The sequence below is a fragment of the Culex pipiens genome, chromosome 1 (genome assembly GCF_016801865.2).
Source record: "Culex pipiens pallens isolate TS chromosome 1, TS_CPP_V2, whole genome shotgun sequence".
Classification (NCBI taxonomy): Eukaryota; Metazoa; Arthropoda; class Insecta; order Diptera; family Culicidae; genus Culex; species Culex pipiens.
Window position 1 is genome coordinate 11,090,582 of NC_068937.1, and position 25,873 is coordinate 11,116,454.

At 31.9% G+C, this 25,873-nt stretch overlaps 1 protein-coding gene across 6 annotated transcripts in view; it reads left to right on the forward strand.

Annotated features, from left to right (window-relative positions):
* The first annotated feature begins 4,647 nt into the window (after positions 1–4,647).
* LOC120430783 (uncharacterized) overlaps positions 4,648–25,873 on the forward strand; it is a 185,463-nt gene continuing 164,237 nt past the window's right edge. For all 6 annotated transcript variants that reach the window (XM_039595900.2, XM_039595908.2, XM_052706278.1 and 3 more), the window contains exon 1: positions 4,648–5,327. In XM_039595900.2, the coding sequence (XP_039451834.1) occupies positions 5,055–5,327 (273 nt within the window). In that variant the 5' untranslated portion in view covers positions 4,648–5,054. The remainder of the gene's footprint in view (positions 5,328–25,873) is intronic.

Here is a 25,873-nt window from a genome sequence, read left to right on the forward strand (position 1 = left end):
GTTAAAACCACTTAAGCGGGGTCCGCGGGCCTTTTTGTTCGGCGACGTGGCTTTTATCGTAATTATATGGTCACGGGGCCCCGGATTATGAGACCGCGCGCCGGATCCAATAACCGAAAACGAGACACCGACCTCCGTTCGAGATTTGGGGATCAATATTGAAATGTTATACAATGTCTCGCTAGCGCGCGGGTTCGACCCTCCCCCTTTTGCCGACGCCCTGCTTCCGGTCCATTTGTCCAGCGGAAGCCATCTGTCGTCGTCGACGGTGGCGGTCCGCCCAATTTCGCTCCAATTGACCGCTTGGACGATTGGACTGTGGACACAATACCCTCCCCCCAAATGAATATGTTTTGTACCGCCGAGAGTCCTTATTTGGGGCCACGATTGAGCCGCCTGATGGGGGGCGGGAGTCGCTTTTGGAAATGGCCAACAATCACCGCGCTAAGCTACTTTCACTTATTTCTTGCGTTGCGCCCCTTTCAAAGGTGACTCCAGCAGCGTCCAACATATGCCCGTCCCGCTCGTTTACATAACTGTCTGCCTGTCCGTCCGTCTGACAGTTGTGCCTTTTGTCATCGCTCTCGGACGTCGATTGGAATCGTCCTGGTGCGAAGAATCTCCATGAAACGACGACGACAAAGACAACCGCGACGACGAAGAAGCCGAAAATATCTCACGGTTATATTTAGCGCCCTCGTACAGCCGTGGACGACCGCCCAGGAATTGGAAGAAGACGAGAAAATTCGAAACAGTTTTGTATTTTTGACTTGGAAAAGACCTGTGATCCACACATTCCCGTGGTTTGAGGTTGAATTTGGAGATGCACGAACGATGACCTGCTGTGTGTTGAGATTTATCAAATTTTTCGATTTTCCAATCCGCTTTTTTGTTTTGTTAATTATATATTTGTTTTATTTCTATTTGTATTTCGCATCTTTTTCTGATTCGCAATTTTTTTTTAAAATTTTCATCGTTTTCTTTGTTCCTGTTTTTATTTAGATTAGCTTCTTAATGCCCGTTGTTTTTGTTTTTTTTAATTACATTATTCGTTTTTATTTTGACTATCTTTTTTTCTTAATTTTTTCGTAATTTTGATACGTTCAAATTCTCCTTTTAACATTTCAGTTTATTTGTTATGTTTCATATTTGTATAATTTTTCAACTTTAGCTTAATGATATAAAAAAAGCTACCAAACTGCTTTCATAATTTTCGAAATAGTTTTGTTCAAGTTTAGTTTAGTTTAGTTTAGTTTAGTTTAGTTTAGTTTAGTTTAGTTTAGTTTAGTTTAGTTTAGTTTAGTTTAGTTTAGTTTAGTTTAGTTTAGTTTAGTTTAGTTTAGTTTAGTTTAGTTTAGTTTAGTTTAGTTTAGTTTAGTTTAGTTTAGTTTAGTTTAGTTTAGTTTAGTTTAGTTTAGTTTAGTTTAGTTTAGTTTAGTTTAGTTTAGTTTAGTTTAGTTTTTTTTAGTTTAGTTTAGTTTAGTTTAGTTTAGTTTAGTTTAGTTTAGTTTAGTTTAGTTTAGTTTAGTTTAGTTTAGCTTAGTTTAGTTTAGTTTAGTTTAGTTTAGTTTAGTTTAGTTTAGTTTAGTTTAGTTTAGTTTAGTTTAGTTTAGTTTAGTTTAGTTTAGTTTAGTTTAGTTTAGTTTAGTTTAGTTTAGTTTTAGTTTAGTTTAGTTTAGTTTAGTTTAGTTTAGTTTAGTTTAGTTTAGTTTAGTTTAGTTTAGTTTAGTTTAGTTTAGTTTAGTTTAGTTTAGTTTAGTTTAGTTTAGTTTAGTTTAGTTTAGTTTAGTTTAGTTTAGTTTAGTTTAGTTTAGTTTAGTTTAGTTTAGTTTAGTTTAGTTTAGTTTATTTTAGTTTAGTTTAGTTTAGTTTAGTTTAGTTTAGTTTAGTTTAGTTTAGTTTAGTTTAGTTTAGTTTAGTTTAGTTTAGTTTAGTTTAGTTTAGTTTAGTTTAGTTTAGTTTAGTTTAGTTTAGTTTAGTTTAGTTTAGTTTAGTTTAGTTTAGTTTAGTTTAGTTTAGTTTAGTTTAGTTTAGTTTAGTTTAGTTTAGTTTAGTTTAGTTTAGTTTAGTTTAGTTTAGTTTAGTTTAGTTTAGTTTAGTTTAGTTTAGTTTAGTTTTGGTTTTGTTTAGTTTTGGTTTTGTTTTGTTTTGTTTTGTTTAGTTTAGTTTAGTTTAGTTTAGTTTAGTTTTGGTTTTGTTTAGTTTTGGTTTTGTTTTGTTTTGTTTTGTTTTGCTTACTGTGTTTTATTGCTTTTTATGCTCTTTTTTCATTTGAGAACTACCTTTTCAATTTGTTTGTAATTATTCATTTTTAGTATGTTGTTCATTTCTCTTCTAGTTTCTCATTCTTCTCTGAATCGATTAACTTATTTTTTTGTTCATTTTCTTATTGTTTTCTTTGTTTCTGATTTTTATTTGGATAAGCTTCTTGTTGATCTCTTTCTTTTTGTTTTTTTTATTGATCAATTTCGTTTTAATGTTGACTATGTTTTTTGTCTTTATTGCTTCTTTTTTTTAATATTTTTTTTTAAATATATTTTTTTCAATCTGACTTCTTTCATGCTGTTTTAAAATCGTTTTGTTAAATTTCGTTTTGATTTGTTTCTAAAGTGTTCTGATTTCATCTTTTTTTCTTTATTTTGTTGAATTTGTACTTCTGCAATGTTTGAGGTTATTTTCGTAATCTCTTTGAAACTTTGCAGGTTTTATGTTTTATCGTTCTTTTATTTTGTACACTTAGTTTTTTTTTATGTGTTCTGATTCGATCTTTTTCCTTCGCTATAAGTCTTTATAGTTTTTTACTGTGTTTTTTTCTATGTTGCTTGTTTTCGTTTAACTTTCATTTTTGTTGTATTTTAATTCAGTTATTTACTTTGTTTTGTGTATTCTGTTTTATGTCTTTCTTTTTCTCTCTTATTTCTTTATATAACATTACGTCATTTCTTTGTTGTTTTTTTATGTATTACATTATTTTGACTAATTTATGCTTTTCATGCATGATTTCTGTTTTCTTTATTTTGTTTAATTTGTACTTTTTGATTTTTGAGTTTATGTTCATATTCTCTTTTTAACGTTGTCTTTTTTTAATATATTTTATCTCTCTTTATGTTTTTTATTTGCGTCTATTGACTCTTTATTTTTGTGTTTTTTAGTTTTTTTTTTATTTTCTGCTTTTCAATTTTCTTATTGTTTTATGATTTTTTTTGTTTTTTCTGTACCAATTATTTTTTGTTATATAAATTTTTGCATTTTGGTGTCTTACTGCTGCTACATTTTTTGTTATTTTATTATTTTCTAATTGTTTTCTACCGTTGCGTTTTAAGTGTTTTGTTGTACTTTATTTTTTTGTTTTTGGTTTGTTATGTTCAGATTCCTTTTTATGCGATTTTTTTTTGTTAACTTAAAATTTAAATCTTACTTTTTACTTGAAATAATCAAAATTCTGATTACCAAACCTGCTTGCTCGATTACAACATCAACAATTTCAATTCCAAAAAACGACTCAAATGTGGCCAAAAACCAAAACAAAAGTCAAAACAAACAAACTTAATTGTTTCCGTCGGCGCCTCACAGGTACCGACGAAAACAAACGTGACATCACCCCTCAAAAAATCGTAAAAACACAACCCCGTGGTGGGTGGCGGCACCCTGCTGGCTGGAGATATTCCCTCCACCTGGAGTGGTTGAAACAAAAAAAAAAAACCAAAATCGGTGCCGAAGCCGCCCAATTACGAGAGTGTGATCGATTTCGACATTCCGAACAAATTTATTCACGATTGGTGATTAACAATCGGTAGTAAAATCGGTGATGAATGTTTGTTTTTGTGTTTCGGTGGGGGGTGGGTTTTGTAGCGCCAAATTGATAATTTGGCGACGAACTACTGACCTAACTGACCTGACTGACCTGACTGACCGGACTGACCTGACTGACCTGACTGACCTGACTGACCTGACTGACCTGACTGACCTGACTGACCTGACTGACCTGACTGACCTGACTGACCTGACTGACCTGACTAACCTGACTGACAGGATTGACCTGACTGTCAAATTATGATCCAGCTCAAACAGCAACTTGTCACTTGTCTAGTTAAAAAGGGGGTACGGGAAAATCTCCGATCCATCTCAACCTTCACGGAGGCAGAACCCCAAACGACACAGACGACAACATTCCACCGTAAATCAACGCCGCAACAATGGAACACATTGAACGGGGGAATGTTTATGGCGCACGCGTGTGTGTGTGCGCCGTTCTAGTTGACGATCTCTCGATCGTTGGGATTCGGTTCGGTTCGTAAATACAATCATTATCGTGTACCGACGACGACGACGACTTGAAGCCGCGGCGTTTTATTTTTATTGGAAGTTGTAAAAGCAAAAGGGAGGGAAAAAAAATCCGCGTCCCATTTTTATGAGCTTTTAATTGCTTTATGATCATCGGGTTGTCGTCGCCGGCCGGAGTGGTCTTGAACATTTGTACTCGATCGCGCATTCGCGCGTGCGTGTGTTTGTAATTATTCAATTTCCTAGGGTTGAGAGTTGAGGGCGCACAAACACTTATCATCAGCAATAAGACTCACGTTTTTATTGGGTTGCCCTTTACCGGCTGACACTAATTAAGTATTTTGTTTTGTCGTCCCTTTTTAGGTTATTCCCACAGTCGAGGGAGGATCAACTTCAGCGCAGCGATGATCGCCGGTAGAAGCGTGCCCAACACGGGACCGGAGACCTTGTCGTTCTGAGAAGCTGCGGAGAAGCGATAAGAGAGAGTTCTTTTAAGGCTCGCGACCATGACCATGCCAAGTCGCCACCCCCATAAACATGACGGATTCGTCGCGGAACCGCGCCGATAACAACTTCCCGGACGTGGTCGTACCTTCAGCAGCAGGACAGCAGTCGCAATGCAGTGGCCCTGGTGCCATGGTTGTTGGGTCGGCCCAAGCTTGATTACGTAATTACTCGAACCCCTCTCACTGTGAACGATTCTCGGACCCCGGAAGAGTAGCTCAATTCGATAATCTTCACACGACTACACGCTCGCACTCAGTTTAACGATGGCCGAAATGAGTCCAAGTGGCGGCGGAGGACCGCCGGTTCCCGCCGTGCGGACTTCCTCGCTGCAGCAGCCGGTTCCACAGTCTAGACCGAACGCGACAACCACGCAGGCAGTAGTTCACCACTCGGCAACTCCGCAGCAGCAGCAGCAGCGGAACCACCAAGTGTACGCGCAGCCGCCGCAGCAGCAGCATCTTCAGCCGCAGGTCATCCTGGCATCCGGAAGTCCGGCAGTACAGCAGCAGCAGCATTCGCAGGCTACCAACAATCAGGTTAGAGAGCGATTCCTTTTTCAAATGTAATTCTGGGTGATTGATCCCCCAAATTGACGCGCGCAATTGGTTCAGTTCCTTCCCACGAATTCCCCCTCTCTCGAAATCAGCCGAGAGAATCCCAAAATTGCAATCAATTTGCACCACATGGTTCAACGAGCGAATGTTCGTGGTCAAATGGTCAAACGTTGGCACGAAGCAACGCGCATTCCAAACCGGGCTAGTCGTCGTCGAAGACGACGACCAACAGTCTAAATTGCGGAAAGATTAACGATCCGCAGTTTGTTTCGCGATCCGCGAGTGCAATTTCGGTCTAAAGGTAGTGCACGCAAAAGACAAGCCACACAGAGAGCGAGTTCCCCAGGACGCGCTAAATTCAACCCGGTGATCTCACGCTTTGTTTTGGTTTTGTTGGTTTGCGCGGATCGTCGTCTTCGATGTCTGCGCGGCCGGATCTCGTTAGGCGAGCAGGTTGAAGTAGACCGACGACGACGTAATCCGAACAGGTCTGGTCCAAATTGGGAAAATCGTGGTTTCGTGGCCAATTTGGGTACAAAATGGTTAGTTGGGATTGTTCAGCTAAATCAATAGTTTGAAAGTCTGCGCAAGTTTTAAAAATCTGCCAGAAAAATTTAAAATAATTTTGCAATTTTGTAAAATGGTCAGATTTTTCCTCCTAAAAAGACCCGATTATCTGAAGAATCAATTATCCAAAGATCAGATTATTAGAGTGAAATTTCACGATTTCGCGGACAACGTGAAATCCGCGAAATTTAACTTTTTCCGCGAAATACCGTGAATTTGTGTGAAACTGCAACGATTTTTCTCAAAATATTTTCTCAAACTCAAATAGAAATGAAAATAATCTTAAGAACTAGAGTAGAATCAAGCAAGTGGATACCCTTGTTCAATTACTAATATAGGGTTATTGAATTTTGACGATTTCGCGGTCGGTGTAAAATTCTTGAAATTTATCAATTTTGAGATTTTTTTTTTCAAATGAGATCATTATAAATATGATCTTTATTTATGTAATTGCAATTGACAAGCTTACTATGAACCATTTGAAGAATTATTCCGATTTTTCAGTTTTTTAGAAACAAACTAAATTCAGTATTATTTTTATTCGCTGTAGTAAAAATGTTACTACTATTTTATTTGAAAAGTATAATTTCAAAATCCACAGCACCTAAAAGGACCTAATAAAAACAAGTTATGAATAGAAGAAAAATAATTTCAAAAGAAATCATAAGATTCAAGCTTTGTTTTACTAAAAATAGAATGTAGAGTATTTTTTATCTTTAAAATCACATTTGAAAAAAATTCAGATTTTTTTCAGAGTCCTGTTTAATTTTAACATTATTTGATTGTTTGGATGGATGATTCCCGTGGAAGTTAAAAAATTCCACCTTTTTTGTTTTCTGTTCTCATTCTGATTACAAATTTCGATTTCGTCACAAATTATAGTATTTTTGCCTATTGATTTTAAATTAACTTTTTGAAATGAGATGAAAACCTTCAAAATTATTTTGAATGGGTTAAATGGGTTAAATGTCGCAGAAATTTGATATGAAATTCAAAAAAATGTAAACTGATAAAACAGAAGCAAATCAGCTTAAACTTTTTAAGCTTTATTCGTCGAATACAGTCATGCCTCGGTTTTGCACACGTCGGCTTTGCACAGAGTTTATGGGATTTTGGCTATATGGGAGACATTGGCTTTAATCGTATAAAAAACATGCAAACATCAAAAAATTATAGTGTTTTGGAATCGGGTTGATGTAAGTTATTCATTAAAATTATTATTTCATGAAAATTTTCACAAAAATACGTATTTTTCCTGTATTTCGAAAATGCATTTTTTTCTCTAAAGAATCCAAAAATGTATTGTTATTGCAATATGGGTATCAAACGATCGGGATTTTCTGATACATTTCGAATGTAATAACAATATTTTTAAAATATACTCCAAATTTTAACAAAACTATGTATTTTCGAAAAAAATACTCAAAATTTCCGTTTTACAATGTAGGTATCGAACGATCGGGATTTTTTCATACATTTCGAATGTAATAACAATATTTTTAGAAAATACTCCAAATTTTCACAAAACTACGTATTTTCGAAAAAAAAATACTAAAAATTTCAATATTTTTTGAAAATACTCCAAATTTTCACAAAACTACGTATTTTCGAAAAAAAAAAAAACTCAAAATTTCCGTTTTTACAATGTGGGTATCAAACGATCGGGATTTTTTCATACATTTCGAATGTACAGTCGACTCTCTGGCTGTCGATCTTCTCGATATCAATATTGCTCCATCTATCGATGAATTCTTCAGTCCCTTCAAACTGCATACTTCGATTGGCTTTATTCCTCGATATTTTCTCTTGCTTGAAGGATCTCTTCCTCGACGGTCCCTTGGATTCTGTTTGCTTTAAAAATCTCTTCCGGTTGTCAATAATTTCACTTTCTCATGGCTTGCATAGACATTTTTCTTGGCGAAACGAAGCTTTAAAGGGTGTTTGACATTAGTTTGTTTTTGTTTGATGGACGTTGCCATGATTCTCTCCCATAGCTGGGTATCAAGAAAAAAATATTTTCAATCGAGTCTTCATTTTGCATCGTTCTGTAAATTGATGATTCTCTTCCTCGACGGTCCCTTGGATATTGACAACCAGAGAGTCGACTGTAATAACAATATTTTTAGAAAATACTCCAAATTTTCACAAAACTACGTATTTTCGAAAAAAAAAATACTAAAAATTTCCGTTTCTACAAAGTGGGTATCAAACGATCGGGATTTTTTCATACATTTAGAATTTAATAACAATTTTTTTTAAATACTAAAAATTTTCACAAAACTACGTTTTTTTGTAAAACTTTTCAAAACTTCAGTTTTTACATTATTTGTAATAAAAAAAATCAAATCAATTTTTTACAAAAATATGAAGTTTTGTGAAAATTTTGAATATTTTCATTTTTTTTAATAACTATCGAAATGTATGACAAAATCCCGATCGTTTGATACCCACATTGTAAAAACGAAAATTTTGAGTAGTTTTTTTTCGAAAATACGTAGTTTTGTGAAAAATTTTTGTATTTTGAAAAGATATTGTTATTACGTAAAACTGAAATTTTGAGTATTTTTTTTCGAAAATACGTAGTTTTGTGATTTTTTTTGTATTTTCAAAAAATATTGTTATTACATTCAAAATGTATGAAAAAATCCTGATCGTTTAACACCCACATTGTAAAAACGGAAATTTTTAGTATTTTTTTTCTAAAGTACGTAGTTTTGTGAAAATTTGGAGTATTTTCAAAAAATGTTGTTATTATATTCGAAATGTATGAAAAAATCCCGATCGTTTGATACTAACATTGTAAAAACGGAAATCTTGAGTATTTTTTTTTGAAAATACGTAGTTTTGTGAAAATTTTAAGTATTTTCAAAAAATATTGTTATTACATTCGAAATGCATGAAAAAATCCCGATCGTTCTATACCCACATTGTAAAAACGGAAATTTTTAGTATTTTATTCGAAAAAAAAAAAAAATTCGAATATATGTAGTTTTGTGAAAATTTCGAGTATTTTCTAAAAATGTTGTTATTACATCTAAAATGTATGAAAAAACCTGATAATTTGATACCCATAAATAACAATATATTTTTGGTTTCTTTAGAGAAAAAAAATGCATTTTCAAAATACAGGAAAAATACGTATTTTGTGAAAATTTTCATGAAATTATAATTTTAATGGATAGCTGACATTATCCCGATTCCAAAACAGCATAATTTTTTGATGTTTGCATGATTTTTCGTACGATTAAAGCCAATGTCTCCCATATAGCCAAAATCCCATAAGCTCTGTGCCTCGGTTATGCACGCCTCGGTTTTGCATCCCCCATATGCGGTGCTAAACTGAGGCATGACTGTATTTAAAAAGCAGTTCAATAAATGAGAATAGTTACGCATGCCCTACATTTTGTTTCAAAATATAAAAAGAGCCATAAACTAGATGAAAACTTTTTTGAAAATTGTAAGATTTTTTTTTTTGAGTCACGTTCAAATTTTGTGAAGATTTTTTAGTTTAGTTAAGAATAATGTGGAGAATAAAGAATAATGAAGCTTAAAGAGTAGTTTCTGTGATATAAACCTAAGATATTCAGAGTTATTTTAACAATTTTCACGTTCCGCGAAATTTGCGTGAAATTTGGTGTTTTGAAATTGAGGTCCCCGTGAAATTTGCTATTTTCGAGCGTAAAAAATCACTAAGCCTACAGATTATCCAAAGATTCGATTATCCAATGATTCGATTATTCGAAGATTATAATATCCGAAGATTAGGTTATTCGAAGATTCGATTATCCAATAAATAGACTATCCGAAGATTAGATTATCTGAAGATTCGTATATCCAAAGATTCGATTAGCCAAAGATTCAATTATCCAGAGATTCGATTATCCAGAGATTCGATTATCCGAAGATTTGAAAATCCTTAGATTAGGTTATCCGAAGATTTTTTTTATGCAAAGATTTGATAATCGAAAGATTCGATTATCCGAAGATTAGAATAACCGAAGATTCGATTATCCGAAGATTCGTTTATCCAAAGGTTAGATTATCCAAAGATTCGTTTACCATAAGTTTCGAATATCCAAAGATTAGAATATTCGAATATGCGATTATCTGAAGATTCGTTTATCCGAAGATTCGATCATCCAAAGATTCGATTATCCAAAAATTAGAATATTCAAAGATTCGATTATCCGAAGATTAGAATATCCAAAGATTCGATTATCTGAAAATTCGTTTATCCGATAATTCAATTATCCAAAGATTACATTATCCGAAGATTCGATTATCCAAAGATTCGTTTATCTGAAGATTCGATTATCCGAAAATTCGATTATCCGAAGATTCGATTATCTGAAGATTCGTGTATCCAAAGATTCGATTATCCGAAGTGAATTCTTCCGAGGATTCCGGATAATCGAGCCTGGACTGCATTTGCACCTGAATAACATCAAATTTCATCCAGTGACTACAATTTTGAGTCACCACAACGCAGAGCGTAGCCTATCGAAATGACATCAGCTGCTGCTGGAGATGATCAAATCACCATCGTTCTCTGCATTCCATCAAAAAACACAAGACCGCGAGAGATTATCAAACGTCAAAAAGGAAGCCCACCAGGATTCCATATCTCACAAGCTCGCTTCGGTGCAAACTGCCGCAAAAACAATCACCACTTTAGACGTCCCCGAGCGCGACTTTGAAATGCAAACGATGGCACATAACAATAACAATAAAATATAATATATATAGTTTGACCAGAAAAATGGCCACTTCCCCCGCCACCAATGTCCGCTAAATTGCAAGAATCACAAATTTCCAGCGCGCGTTCCAGCAGCACCACTAAATTGCGCCATAACGCGTCCCATAAATTTTCCGCAGTAAGTGCTGCCTGCCCGGGAATCGGGGTTCATAAAAAATTATCCATTATGACAGCACAGCGTATGATTGGCGAACTTGGCGGGCAGCTACTGCTGCTGCTAAATGGATTTTGACCGGACTCTGGAAACAATTTGGCATCATTATCCAGTTTGGACGCGACGCGTTGGTACACTTGCCAGAAGCGCGTTCGTTCGGTTTTGTTTGTTTGTTTGGGTTTTCGGGGTGAAGACGAGCTGGTGCGAGATATGCAAATATTTTACCACCTCCTGTGGTGCGAAGAACCAGACGGCATCAATTCTAAGCTCAAGTAGCATTCCGAGAAGGCACAGTGGAAAAATGTGGTGCAGTTTTAGGTTGAATGGCAAACTCATAACTGACCCTGAGGAAGGCTAACAGCGGCAATTGAAACGTCGGAAAAATGCACTAAGTTGTTGGTTTGCTTCTGTTTGTTGTAAATTTCCCAATGCTTTTTTGCTCTATTGTTTAAAGGCTTTTTCATTAGTTAATCGTTTTTTAATTTGATCGTTTTTATTTTTTTATCGTTTTTAATTTTTTGATCGTTTTTAATTTTCTGATCGTTTTTTATTATTTGATCGTTTTTTTTATTTAATCGTTTTCATTGATATGATTAAAAATAAAAATAAACAAAATAATATTTTATCGTTCTTTGCTTGATTTGCCTTCGGATTCTAACTATTTTAAATTTTTTGATCGTTTTTTGCTCGATTTGATCAATTCCAAATTTATATTCAGCGTTCGGATTCTGTTTGTTCTAAATATTCCAAAGTTAATTATTTGTGCCCTGTTGAACATTTGGCTATTTTTTTTTGCACAATTTGGTTTCGGGCCTTTTTATTATTTTACCGTTTTTGATTATTTGATCGTTTTTAGTATTTTGATCGTTCTTTTATTATTTGATCGTTTCTATTTATGTATTTAAAACAAATTATCATTCATTGCTCAATTTGCCTTCGGGTTCGAACTATTTGATTATTTTAAATTTTTTTATCTTTTTGGCTCGATTTGATTAGTTTTAAATTTATATTCAGCGTTCAGATTGTTCCAAACCATAGCATTTGGGCCTAAGCACATTTTAAGCCTTCAAGCTCTTTTTATTTTTGAAATTAAAATTTGATCGTTTTTTGGCCCCTCTAATTATTTGATCGTTTTTTGCTCGATTTAATTAATTCTAAATTTATAATCAACTTTCCGACTCTGTTTGTTTTAAATTCCCCACAGCTTAGCGTTTGGGCCCGGTCGAACATTTGATCGTTTTTGGCTCAATTCGACTTGATCTAAATTGATTTTCAGTCTTCAGGCTCTTTAATTTTTTTTAATTTTAAATTTGGTTTGAAAATTGATCGTTTTTTGGTCAATCCGCCAATTTTTTAATTTGAAATGTTATCTTTTAAAATTATTTGATCGTTTTTTGCTCGATTTAATCAATTTTAAACTTGTATTTTGCATTCAAACTCTGTTAAAATTGTTATCGTTTTTTTTGCTCAATTTGATTTTAAATTTTGTTTTTTTTTTTTAATTTTGTTTGTTTGTTAATTTCGTTTTCCAGGGCTTTTTAGTCGAAGGCTGCTTGTTTAAAATTCCCCACGTTTGGGCCCGGTTGAACATTTGATCGTTTTTTGCTCAATTCGATTTGATCTACATAAATACCTGTTCAGCCTTTTGTTTTATTTTTGTATTTAAAATTTGATTATTTTTTGGTAAATTTGCCTTTTTTTATTTAAAATTTTATCTTTTTAAATGTTTGGATCGTTTTTTGCTCGATTTATTCTGAATTTGTATTTTGCATTCAAACTCTGTTAAAAATTTATCGTTTTATCGCTCAATTTGACTTGCATAACTTTTTTTTAAATTTTGTTCGTTTATTTCGTTTTCCAGAGCTTTTAAGTCGAAGGCTGCTTCAGCTGTAAGTGTTATCGTTTTCTCGAAAAAAAGATAGAAAAATAATTTATTGTTTTCTGCTCAAAATTTCTTGTCTGACTACTAAATTAGCGTTCGGACTCTGTTAAGAATTTTATCGTTTTTTGCTCTATTTGATTTCTTGTGAAGGAAACAGTTCAGAACGCATTACAAAAATTATACCGTTTTCTGCTCGAACTGACTTGATCTAATCGCCAAATTCTGCGTTCCGAAACTGTACACAAATTTGATCGTGTTTTTTCGATAAGATTTGTTATAACTGCTAATTTAGCGTTCTTAAGCGGTTTGAAATCTGATCGTTTTCTACTCGAATTAACTTGTTCAAAATGCCAATTTAGTGTTTAGCCCAATTACAAACTTATCGTTTATTTATTTTATTCAGCGTCGGAAGCAATACAAAATTGGATTGTTTTCTACTCGAATTTTACTGCTTCTGATGGCCAATTCAGTACTTCGATCGTATAAAAAAATATTTTCTGAACAAATTGACTTAAAACGATCATATTTTGCCTCTATTTTAAAGGCAAATTTACCACTTTTAACTCGATTTGACTTGTTCAAACTTACAATTTATTGGTCGGATAATAATGAAAAATAAACCGTTTCTGCTCAAATGATTTGTGTTCTAACTGGCAGTGAAGAATTCATAACTGTCTAAAATTTGATCGTTTTCTTATCGAATTCACTTTTTCCTGAATGTGACCGTTTAGTGTTCTAACCCCATTAAAAATTATATCGTTTTCTGCTCCAATTGGCTTGGTGATAAATGTTAGTTTATCATTTGGAACCTACTGAGAAACTTATCGTTTTTATCGTTTTGATTCTTTATATGGAGTCGATTCGGCGTTCGGTTTTTATTTTGAAAAAAAAATCTACGTGATTTAATTTCTAATCAAAGTCAACTAAGCGCTCAGTCCTTATATTAAAAAATATACCGTTTTTTGCTTGAAGTGATTGGTTCTAAAATTGATCGTTTTCTGCTATTTTTTTTCTTTGTTCTTAAATTAATTCTTATACTCAATTTTACACTTTTTTCTCAAGTGTCCAAACCGTGATGCCTGCTGTGCTGCCGTGCCCGAGGGGCAAGAACTTGACACGGTTTATCTCCCGCGCTCCTTCCCTTAAGCCCCCCACCAGACCCCAACCAAACGCGAGAAGAACGCAACGGCGGCGGCTATTTAAGACACGACGCGTCCATAAATAATCTAAATCATTGGGTGCCGAGATTAGGTGCAGCAGCAGCCAGCAGCAAACACTTGGGGTTAAACATTGCGTTGACTGCCAAGTGCGGAACGATTTGGACGGGACGACGGTAGGGACGGTTTTTGGGGGCCACGAAAGGTCGATTAACACTTTGCACAGACACGGACGCTGGAGGTTGCGAAAATCAGGCCTGTCTGCGGCAAGCAGCAGGGTACTCGTGATTGGTGGACGGTTAGAACATGAAGATTCTGTTTAATTTTGCTGGATGAATCCAGCTCATAGCAGCGTTGCTCGGGTGGCACGTCGACGTTTACAAAAGACCCCGAAAGGCCATTGAATTGTTTATTAAAACAAAGCCAATCTGATACCTTATTTGTTGCTAGAAATCCTCAAAAGGAGAAACATCTTTACGACTCTTCGCCATCGCGAAAATCAGCCAAGACAGTTGTGCAACTTGGTCAAACTGTTTTCGGAGTTGGCCCGCGTTTCCGATTAGGCAATCGCAGAGTTGATGATTTGTATATGTACGAGAAATGGTTACCTCTCTTCAATTTCCGTTCCTCCCTTTGCGCTTAAATAATGGTTTGCTGAGGTCCGGTGTTAAAATGTTACTAATCGCGCGCGCCCGGGTGAGGATACCTGGTCATTAAGACATCAGCGCGGTTTCCTCCTCTTGGCCGAGTTTGGTGGGTCTTCCTCTGCGTAGCGTAGAAATTGATGGGCCCGTTTGAGGACTTGGTCGTCGCCGTCATCAACGCCGTGGATCGGGAAGGTTAGATAAGTCTGGCTCGTTTATTGAGTAATTTAAATGGCAAGTGAATCTCTTTTTTTATTATAATTGCGCGAAGGAGAACGCAATCGGGTAATCGTGCTGGCTCGTAAAGATACTCATTTGAAGTAACCTTCGTTATAAAAGCTGGGTGAATTTTGATTTAGATAACGAAAAGTACTTGAAACTCTTAAATGACACACTCAGAAAAGAGTGAAACGTAAATGGAAACGTAATAAATAATTTCTGAATAATGTTAAATAATATTTCTAAACATAAATTGAAAAACATTTGCTCAGCTTGAAATTGAAAAATTGAAAACAATTTTGAAAAATAATAAAAAAGAATGTAAAATTACACATTTCGTAAGTTTTATTTTATTTTTTTTCGTGTCAAAAAAGTTGCATGAAAAAGTGTAATTTTACAATTTTTTCGTGTTACAACATGTTTTATAAAATACACTTTTTTTACAACACAAACTTGTTATTTTTTTAAAATTTTGAACCGAATTTTTATTTTTCTAAAGAAGATTTAACCCCAGAATGTTGTTGTTTATTTTATTAACGTGACTTTAACCTAGAATGAAAATTATATGAAAACTAGAGACAAAAAATAAGGAATGATGGTTGAATTACTTTTTTTATATTGTGCAGAAAAACAATTAAAATACTACAAGTTTAAATGCAAATACAAATATTAGAAAAAATATCCTGCTTGAAAAGCTACCAAGAATAAAGTTGTTCTGAAAAATTTAAAGAAAATTTGTTTTTCAAACTAAACCAGGGTTTGATCTCTTCTTGTTGGTTTTAGTTATTTCTTGCTCTTTAAAATTTGTAAAAAAACTCAACATCATTCACGTCATCGTTTTTTTGCATATTCAAAATAATCATGGTAACATTACATCTGAGTAAAAGTACATCTTTTGTGTTAGAAAAAATATTAGTTTAACGTCTTTTCCAGTGAAATACCACTTTCAACCTAAGTAGAGAAACACTGAAAAAAAAGTTTAGGAAGTAAAAACACATCTTTTTTTTATATTCCCCTTCCTTCCTGTAATGTTGCATCAACTTATGTGGAATATGTAAAATTACACATGATAAATGTAAATATACAAATTTTCAGAGGTAATATTACACATTTTTTGACACAATTCTGTCACAGTTTCTCGATGTAATATTGCCATATTTTTTTTTCTACTGTGTATTCTATGTTTATGGTTGAATATTTTTTTTTATATTGTGCAGTTTCAGAAAAACAGCTAGAATATTACAAGTTTTTTTTTTCATAAAATTATTATATTACAAGTTAAATGCAAAACTTTGGACGAAAAAAAAAATGGAAGAGACGTAATGTTTTTGGTAGAAAAAACCTGCAAAAAATGGCCCCAGAATAAAAAATGATCTGTAAAATAAAAATTACATGCAGTAGCGTGCCCAGCTTCTCGAGGAAGGGTGGGCAATAATATAGACGTTTTAAAAATTACGTCGGACACCCCCTGAACAAATTTAGAATAAATTTTTAAGAATGGTGGGGCAGTTGCTCCACCCTGTGTACGCTAGTGATTACATGTTTTTCATGTAAATTTAAATTCATGAGTAAAAACGTTACTTAATCCACCGATGGTGGTTGGTGCCTTCCTCACAATTATGTACATATTTGTTTCTGTAGTAAGAATGTCAAACCTACAAATTTTATCTAAATTTTACTTCTTACAACATATCAACATGGAGTATGGGGTCTAGAATCCCAAAAATCATTGGACGTAATATTAGAACAACACCTACGGGGCTGTTTCATGAAAATTGTTCACTTTCAATAGTTATATTACTTTAAAGTTTTTCAAGCCTTAAGGCAGTAAAAAAATATATCTGTTCATTTTTCCCGGGAGTTTCAAATCAACAAAATCCCGGGAGCCAGATCTCCGGATAGATCCGAACAACTTTTTCATCAAAATATTTTAGATCCGGCCTCTGAAATGTGTACAAACGACACTTAGGTGCTCATAACTTTTGATAGGGTTATCAGATCTTCAATCTTTTGGGCTTGTTGGAAAGGTATTTTGATTACCAATCCAACGATGGGCATGATAGATCCGGACAACTTTTTCATCAACATATTTGAGATCCGGCCTCTAAAATGTGTACAAATGACACTAAAGTGCTCATAACTTTTGATAGGGTTATCAGATCTTCAATGTTTTGGGCTCATTAGAAAGGTCTTTCAAATACCTTTCTAAAAATGTATGATCAGATGGGTTTTCTTACAAAAACCACCCTTTTTACAATCTTTCAAACTTTAGCCAGAATCATTTTTTTTAGCATAACTTTTGAAATACTTAACAAAACTTCATAATAGTTAATAAAGGTCTTGTGGGACCCTAAGACGGATCGAATGAGACCAGAACGGCCCAAATCGGTTCAGCCAGTCCGGAGATAATCGAGTGCATTTTTTCGGTGCACGGACTTACAGACATACACACGCACAGACATTTGCTCAGAATTTGATTCTGAGTCGATAGGTATACGTGAAGGTAGGTCTACGAGGTCGAATTAAGAAGTTCATTTTTCGAGTGATTTTATAGCCTTTCCTCAGTAAGGTGAGGAAGGCAAAACGTCAGTAAAAAATAATGAAAAATTTCTCCGAAGCAAAAAACAAACCTCCAGCTTTAGTAAATTCTTTGTATTATGTATTATTGTGTAAAAAAACTTAATTTCATTAATAATCATGTAACCTTACGTCTATTCCAGTGGAATTCCATTTTCAACCTAAATAGGTACACTGGAAAAAAAAAGTTTGGAAAGTTAAAAAAAACCCTTTTTTACAATTTCCTCCTCCTTTCTGTTATTTTGCATCAACTTATGTAGAATATGTAAAATTACACATGATATATGTATGTTTACAAATTTTGAGAGGAAAATATACATTTTATTAAAAAATTTTGACACAGAATTGGTTCCATATTTTTTTTCTACTGTGTAACGTCATGATTCGAAATCCGGACACTTAGTAGCATATCATTTTTGTTATAGCTGACAAAAAATCATGTAATAAGTTGGAAATGAAGAAATATCATCAGGATGTAGTATTATCAGTCAGTTTCAAGAAAATGCATGCAAAATATGTCTTTTCTAACAATTTTTCATCAGAATTTGAAAATTAAAATGACTTGTTGTGCTTCGAATCCCGGACACTGATAAAAGCTGATTGGAAATCCGGACACTTCGAATTCCGGACACTCGATTTTACTTATGAATCGCACAAATTTGGACTGAAATGTTAGTGAATTGCATTCTTTAGGTCTCAAATAAGCTGTTAACATTAAAACAATCGATAGTTAATTTCAAAATTTACTAGAATTTAAGGAAATCGAAACCATAAATTTCTGCTTTGCCTTCCCGGTGCTTCGGACACCTATGAAATATTTCAAGTGAAATGTTTCGCATTTTTGGTAAACTTATAATTTTATTGTATTTAATTGTTTTGGCATTAACTACAGCGTTCAAACAAACTTTAAATGAAAGTTGATGTTGGAATTCATCAAATAACACAGTTTTGATTTACACAGTGGAATTTAGCGATCTAAATTTACCGCCTTTTTTGATGTAATTTTGCCTAAATTAATGTATTAAATTGCATGTAAAAAGATTGTTTTGTGTGATGTAAAATTACACATTTTTTTTTACAATTACACAGTTATTTTGTAAATTTCAAATCAGAAAATGAGGTGTGTTTTCCCTCTTTTTTTATGTACTTGTTTTGCTTTTATCTTATGATTTTAGTGTTTTGTAAATTTATTTCTATTGAGCTTTTTAATGATTTTTAATTGATTCTTATTAGAAATTAGTAGATGTTTACATTACAACATATTTTTATATTTATTATTCAGATTAAAACTTATATTTCAAAAAGTTATTAGACTAGAAATGTACTAGAGTTGCCCTAAAATACATTTCAAAAAGTGACTCAGCAGTAAGAAGTTGTGTAAATGTCGAAGGTGTAAAAATGGAAGGTTTTATGTTTCTTCTTGAATGATGTAATAATTACCTGAATTATATCGAAAATAAAAAATGTAAAAAATGTATAATATTACAAATTTTCATCGTTTTTTACCACTAATAATGTGTAATTTCAACTTTTTCACTATAGTTAAATTTTTTTTTCCAATGTAGAACAAAAAAAAACCATAATTTGTGCTAAAACAAATGTGACTCAAAATACTTCCATTTTTTTTTTGTTGACCGAGATGTTGGTGAAATGATTTGTTTAACTTCCACAATAAAAAAAATATGTAAATTTGGAAGGTTAAATATTACCTATTTTGTAATGTAATTTCACCCCAATTTAGACTGAAAAAGTGCCATTACATCAGAAAGTGGTAAAATTACACATTTTCAGAGGTAAAATTACACATTTTTTCTGACACAATGTACCCCTTCCCAGATGTAATATAACCATGATTTTTTTACTGAGATTGTTTCGTTGTAGTTTTTAAGAGTAAACTTGTTTTGAAGTTGATTTTCAGAGTGATTTTTTAAGAAGTTTTTTCTCTTGTTTTAAATTATTTTCTGAAATTTTACAACCTATGCATAGCTATGACTTCACCACAGCTCCAACTGTTCTTAATGTTTGCCCACGAGCTTCAGTCTAGCTGTTTTTATTTGCGAAGAAACGTTTACCGGTCCCCGATTCTCGGTAGTACTTACTGTCAAACGCATATCTAAACAGCAAAACAATGCCCAGAAGGTAAAAACATAAACAAACCCAGCGAACGGGCAAGGTTCATAAAACGAGAGAGAGAGACATAAACGCTCCTAACCTTGATATGAAAACGGTTTAGCCTTAGCCACCACGACACGGGCTAACACAAAAACAAACGAGACAAGTAAGCGCAAAAAAATGTATGCAAAAAAAGGTGAAAAAAGACGATACAAGCGCGCAAAACAAGGCAAACTCCCGTCTAGGAGGAAACGAAAAAAAAGAGGAACAAAATAGACAAGAGTAAATATAAAACCGAACGCGATGCATAAATTAAGCGAACGTTTGGAATTTTATCACCACCGCGCGCGAGTGAGTGAGTTTGTGTGTGTGTGCCTATGAGTGAGAAAAACATTGACGAGCAGACACACCGCGGCGACGGTGAAGGCAAATGTGGTGAGAAACACTAAATGTTTCATGGTGTGGCGGAGATTTGCTGGTGGCAATGAGCTACAAGTTATTGCCATCAACGCAGCGAGCGGCGACATCGTCGTCGTTTTTCATCGCATTCGGGTTCGAGCGATGAAATCCGACGGGAAGCCGAAGCATGATCGGCGAACGCGATCGTGGTGAGTTTGGGGTGAATTGCGGGAATGCGCCTGGAGGTAGGCTAAACTTTGAGGAAATATTTTTTTGTTTTTTTTTATCAATTGTCTTTGATTTTTATTTTGAAAATGTTAAAATTTAATTTTATTTTTTTTTAAATAAATAAATTTATATTTTTTAACCTACTCAAACGACATTATTCGAGATCTATCTAGTCATTCTGCACTTTTGCAAGGCTTCTATTACGGAGGGATTGTTGTACTCCAGTGTCATCCACCGGAACCATCTCGGAGAGCTGCTGTAGAGTGTTGTGTGTCTCCAAATGCGAAGTGCGCTCGTGACATCTCATTAATTTGGCAGATTCATTTTGCAGCTCGCCTTTTTTCTTCTTCTTCATTTCCTTTCATTGAAGTTAAATCAAGGCAGCTAAGAAAAAATGAATAAAGTCGGTAGGAAAATGTTGCGTGGGTTGGGAAGACCGGCAGATACCGCCCTCGCGGTCTTTGGTGTTGACCTCCCTCGTTGATGCTCCAGAAATCTGCGGCGTTCTTTCGGGATTTCATTAGCGCATTGCCTAGCTGAAGAGGAAATACTCTTTTTTCGGTTTCAGAAATAGCAAGCGACAGCTTTATGATTAAGTGATTAATTTCGAGCGCAATCAAAGGGAAGGAGTTTTTATTTGGGAATTATTCTTTTTTTAAGGAAAGGTTTGTAATTAATACAATAAACAATTGCTTAATGTTTTTGTCAATTCTGTTTCATTGCTGGTCAATGCCCCCTTTAGTTAATGATTTTAGTCAAAGTTTATGCTACAGATTTGGAGGTCAGTTTTTAAAACAATAATAAACAATATTAAAATAAAAATACTTAAAATTTTAAACGCACTTAAACCTGTTTTTGTTTTTAAATTAAATTTTATGCCGATTTAGGCCGTTGCAAACAAATGTTACGTAAATTTTACAAAAAATAGGGAGATTTATTTTCGTTCAGAAAACTAAAATATTTTTCTAAGGGAAGAAAAGTTTAAAAATTGGTTCCAGATTGCAAATTTTTAATGCCCTCAACCCACCTAAAATTTTGGGGTGGCAGCGTGGTTTATGGATGGCCCCTTTGTTTGATGATTTTATTCAAAGTGTATGTTGTTTTGTTTGGTTTTATTAAATCTTTAAAAAAATAACAATATCGTAATCAAAGTTAAACATTAAATTTAGTGGAAATAAATAAAATACAAACATAAGATTTAGAAATAAAAATACTTAAAAATGTGAAATGCATTAACATCTGATATTTTTATTTATTAGAAAGTTGTTTCCCAAAAAAATCCGCAAATATGACAAAAATGAAAAAATGACAACACTGACAAAAATTTAAATGACCAAAATAACCAAAATGAAAAAAAAAAAAATGCTAGAATGGCCAAAATGATCTGAATGACCAAACTGACCTGAATGACCTAAATGAACTAAATGAACTAAATGGCCAAAATAAAAAAAAAAAACTAATAAAAGCAAAAATGAACAAAAAGACAAAATCAGCAAAATGACAAAAATTACCAAAATGACAAATGGCGAAAATGACCCAAATGACCAAAATGATCAAATGACCAAAATGACCAAATGACAAAAATGGCAAAATGACAAAAATGACGAAAATGATCAAAATGACCGAAATGACTGAAATGACCAAAATGACAAAAATGACAAAACTGACAAAAATTACCAAAATCACCAAAATTACCAAAATGATCAAAATTACCAAAAATACCAAAAATACCAAAAATACCAAAATTACTAAAATGACCAAAATGACAAAAATGACCAAAATGACCAAAATGACAAAAATGACAAAAATGACAAAAATTACAAAAATGACAAAAATGACAAAAATGACAAAAATTACAAAAATGACAAAAATTACAAAAATGACAAAAATAACAAAAATAACAAAAATAACAAAAATGACAAAAAAGACAAAAAAGACAAAAATGACAAAAATGAAAAAAATGACACAAATGACACAAATGACACAAATGACAAAAATGACAAAAATTACAAAAATGACAAAAATGACAAAAATGACAAAAAGGACAAAAATGACATAAATGACATAAATGACATAAATGACATAAATGAAAAAATTACAAAAATGACAAAAATGATAAAAATGACAACAATGACAAAATTTATTTTGTATTTTTTTAATTTTTGTATTTTTTTTTATTTTTGTAATTTTTGTAATTTTTAAAATTTTTATAATTTTTGTAATTTTTGAATTATTTGTAATTTTTGTAATTTTTGTAATTTTTGCTATTTTTGTAATTTTTGTATTTTTTTTGTAATTTTTGTAATTTTTGTAATTTTTGCTATTTTTGTAATTTTTGTAATCTTTATATATTTTGTAATTTTTGTAATTTTTGTAATTTTTGTATTTTTTTTATTTTTGTAATTTTTGTAATTTTTGTAGTTTTTGTATTTTTTTTTAATTTTTGCCATTTTTGCAATTTTTGTATTTTTTTTTGTAATTTTTGTAATTGTTGACCTTTTTGTCATTTTTGTATTTTTTGTATTTTTTTTAATATCTGTAATTCTTTTAATTTTTTGGTAATTTTTGTAATTTTTGAACTCTTTGTCATATTTGCCAAAGCATTTTTGTAAGCGGATGATTCTGGGTTAGATTCCCATCTGCTCCAACCTTCCATCGGATGAGGAAGTAAAATGTCGGTCCCGGCCTTGGTTGTTGGTAGGCCGTTAAGTCATTCCAGGTGTAGGAGTCGTCTCCATGCCATAAGTACAAACAACACACCAAACCAAGCCTACTCCGGTGGAATCGCTGGCGGCGGTTGGACTCACAATCCAAAGGTCGTCAGTTCAAACACTGGGGTGGAAGGTTCCTTGGAGTAGAAAGAGGTTTGGGTGCTCTCCCCATTCAAGCCTTCGGACTCCTAGGTTCGAGCAGAAACTTGCAATAGAGACCACAAAAGACCCGGGGGTCGATAATGTGGATGGTTTGATTTTTTTTAGTGTCATTTTTGTCCTATTTGTCATTAGAATAATGGTACAAAAAATGACAAAAAAGACAAAATGGTAAAAAATTACAAAAATTACAAAAAATAAATAAATTACAAATATTACAAAAAATACAAAAGTTACAAAAAATACAAAAAATACAAAAATTACAAAAATTACAAAAATTACAAAAATTACAAAAATTACAAAAATTACAAAAATTACAAAAATTACAAAAATTACAAAAATTACAAAAATTACAAAAATTACAAAAATTACAAAAATTACAAAAATTACAAAAATTACAAAAATTACAAAAATTACAAAAATTACAAAAATTACAAAAATTAACAAAATTACAAAAATTACAAAAATTACAAAAATTACAAAAATTACAAAAATTACAAAAATTACAAAAATTACAAAAATTACAAAAATCACAAAAATTACAAAAATTACAAAAATTACAAAAATTACAAAAATTACAAAAAATACAAAAATTACAAAAATTACAAAAAATACAAAAATTACAAAAATTACAAAAATTACAAAAATTACAAAAATTACAAAAAATACAAAAATTACAAAAATTTCAAAAATTACAAAAATTACAAAAATTACAAAAATTACAAAAATTACAAAAATTACAAAAATTACAAAAATTACAAAAATTACAAAAATTACAAAAATTACAAAAATTACAAAAATTACAAAAATTACAAAAATTACAAAAATTACAAAAATTACAAAAATTACAAAAATTACAAAAATTACCAAAATTACAAAAATTACAAAACTTACAAAAATTACAAAAATTACAAAAATTACAAAAATTACAAAAATTACAAAAATTACAAAAATTACAAAAATTACAAAAATTACAAAAATTACAAAAATTACAAAAAATACAAAAATTACAAAAATTACAAAAATTACAAAAATTACAAAAATTACAAAAATTACAAAAATTACAAAAATTACAAAAATTACAAAAATTACAAAAATTACAAAAATTACAAAAATTACAAAAAATACAAAAATTACAAAAAATACAAAAATTGCAAAAATTACAAAAATTACAAAAATTACAAAAATTACAAAAATTACAAAAATTACAAAAATTACAAAAATTACAAAAATTACAAAAATTACAAAAATTACAAAAATTACAAAAATTACAAAAATTACAAAAATTACAAAAATTACAAAAATTACAAAAATTACAAAAATTACAAAAATTACAAAAATTACAAAAATTACAAAAATTACAAAAATTACAAAAATTACAAAAATTACAAAAATTACAAAAATTACAAAAATTACAAAAATTACAAAAATTACAAAAATTACAAAAATTACAAAAATTACAAAAATTACAAAAATTACAAAAATTACAAAAATTACAAAAATTACAAAAATTACAAAAATTACAAAAATTACAAAAATTACAAAAATTACAAAAATTACAAAAATTACAAAAATTACAAAAATTACAAAAATTACAAAAAATACAAAAATTACAAAAATTACAAAAATTACAAAAATTACAAAAATTACAAAAATTACAAAAATTACAAAAATTACAAAAATTACAGAAATTACAAAAATTACAAAAATTAACAAAATTACAAAAATTACAAAAATTACAAAAATTACAAAAATTACAAAAATTACAAAAATTACAAAAATTACATAAATTACAAAAATTAAAAAAAAATTACAAAAAATACAAAAATTACAGAAATTACAAAAAAGTACAATTAATTACAAAAATTTCAAAAATAACAAAAATTACAAAAAAAATACAAAAATTGCAAAATTACGAAAATTACAAAAATTAAAAATTTTTGTTCGGATTATTAAATTATTCACAAACAAAAAAACCTAAAATCTGAAAAAAATAATTTTGAGTCAACATTGGCCAAATTTTGAAAAACAGATAGCCGGCTAGGTCTTTTTAGCGTCCAAAAATAGACGTATTGTATTATGCTACACAAGTCAGTGGTTCTATGCAAAGTTAAAAAAAAAATTTAAGGTTAAGAAAAATGTGTCAGGTTTTTTTTTAATTGAACAGTTCTTCTAAGAATGGGCAATTTTGAAAAGATCATTTTTTTTAAATTGGTTTAAAACATTGGAAATTGGACTCTCGGTGGCAATTTGTAAAATTTTCTGATCTTCCAAGTGATAATCTTGTTTAAATTTGAAAATCAATTGAATTAAAAAAAAAATAAATACTCAGATAAATTAATTTTAGCTTTTTTATGCTAAAAAGTTAAACTTTGTCGGATATGTACTTTAAGCAACAAGTTGCAAAATGGATAAATATAACGGATGCTGAAAATAATCGAGTTTTGCAACGAGTACCTGTCACACAAAAAAATTGCAATCCCAAAAAACACTTTTGAATAAGACCTTGAAGATCTAGATACCATCAAAAACTAGACACTTCTAGCTGAACTCGTTTACTGCCTAACCAGGCAGGCATCATAATCATTTCGCCTGCTCGCTCATGGCCGTGATTTTATGGTTTTTAGATTAGTAGCATTCCCGCTCGTGGACACACATTTACGTCCAGAGCTTAACGATCCCCGCATATCTGGAGCCGCAACCAGGCCCCAGTCGGTGAAATAAATAAATAAAGGGAAACCCATTATAAACCGGGAGTTGGTCACTCGCAAGTCGCGTTATCTAAATGACACAACGGATTTAGTGCTGATGACTATTCGGCGGGGGGCTCACACACCGGTCAGTTTTGATAAAGTAGCTCGTTTTAGGACCGGAGAAAGGATTAACGGTGTGAAACGATCACAATCTTCACAGCTTTGATTGGAATGGGGGAGGTTGAAATGTTTCAAGCTGGTTGGTGGAAA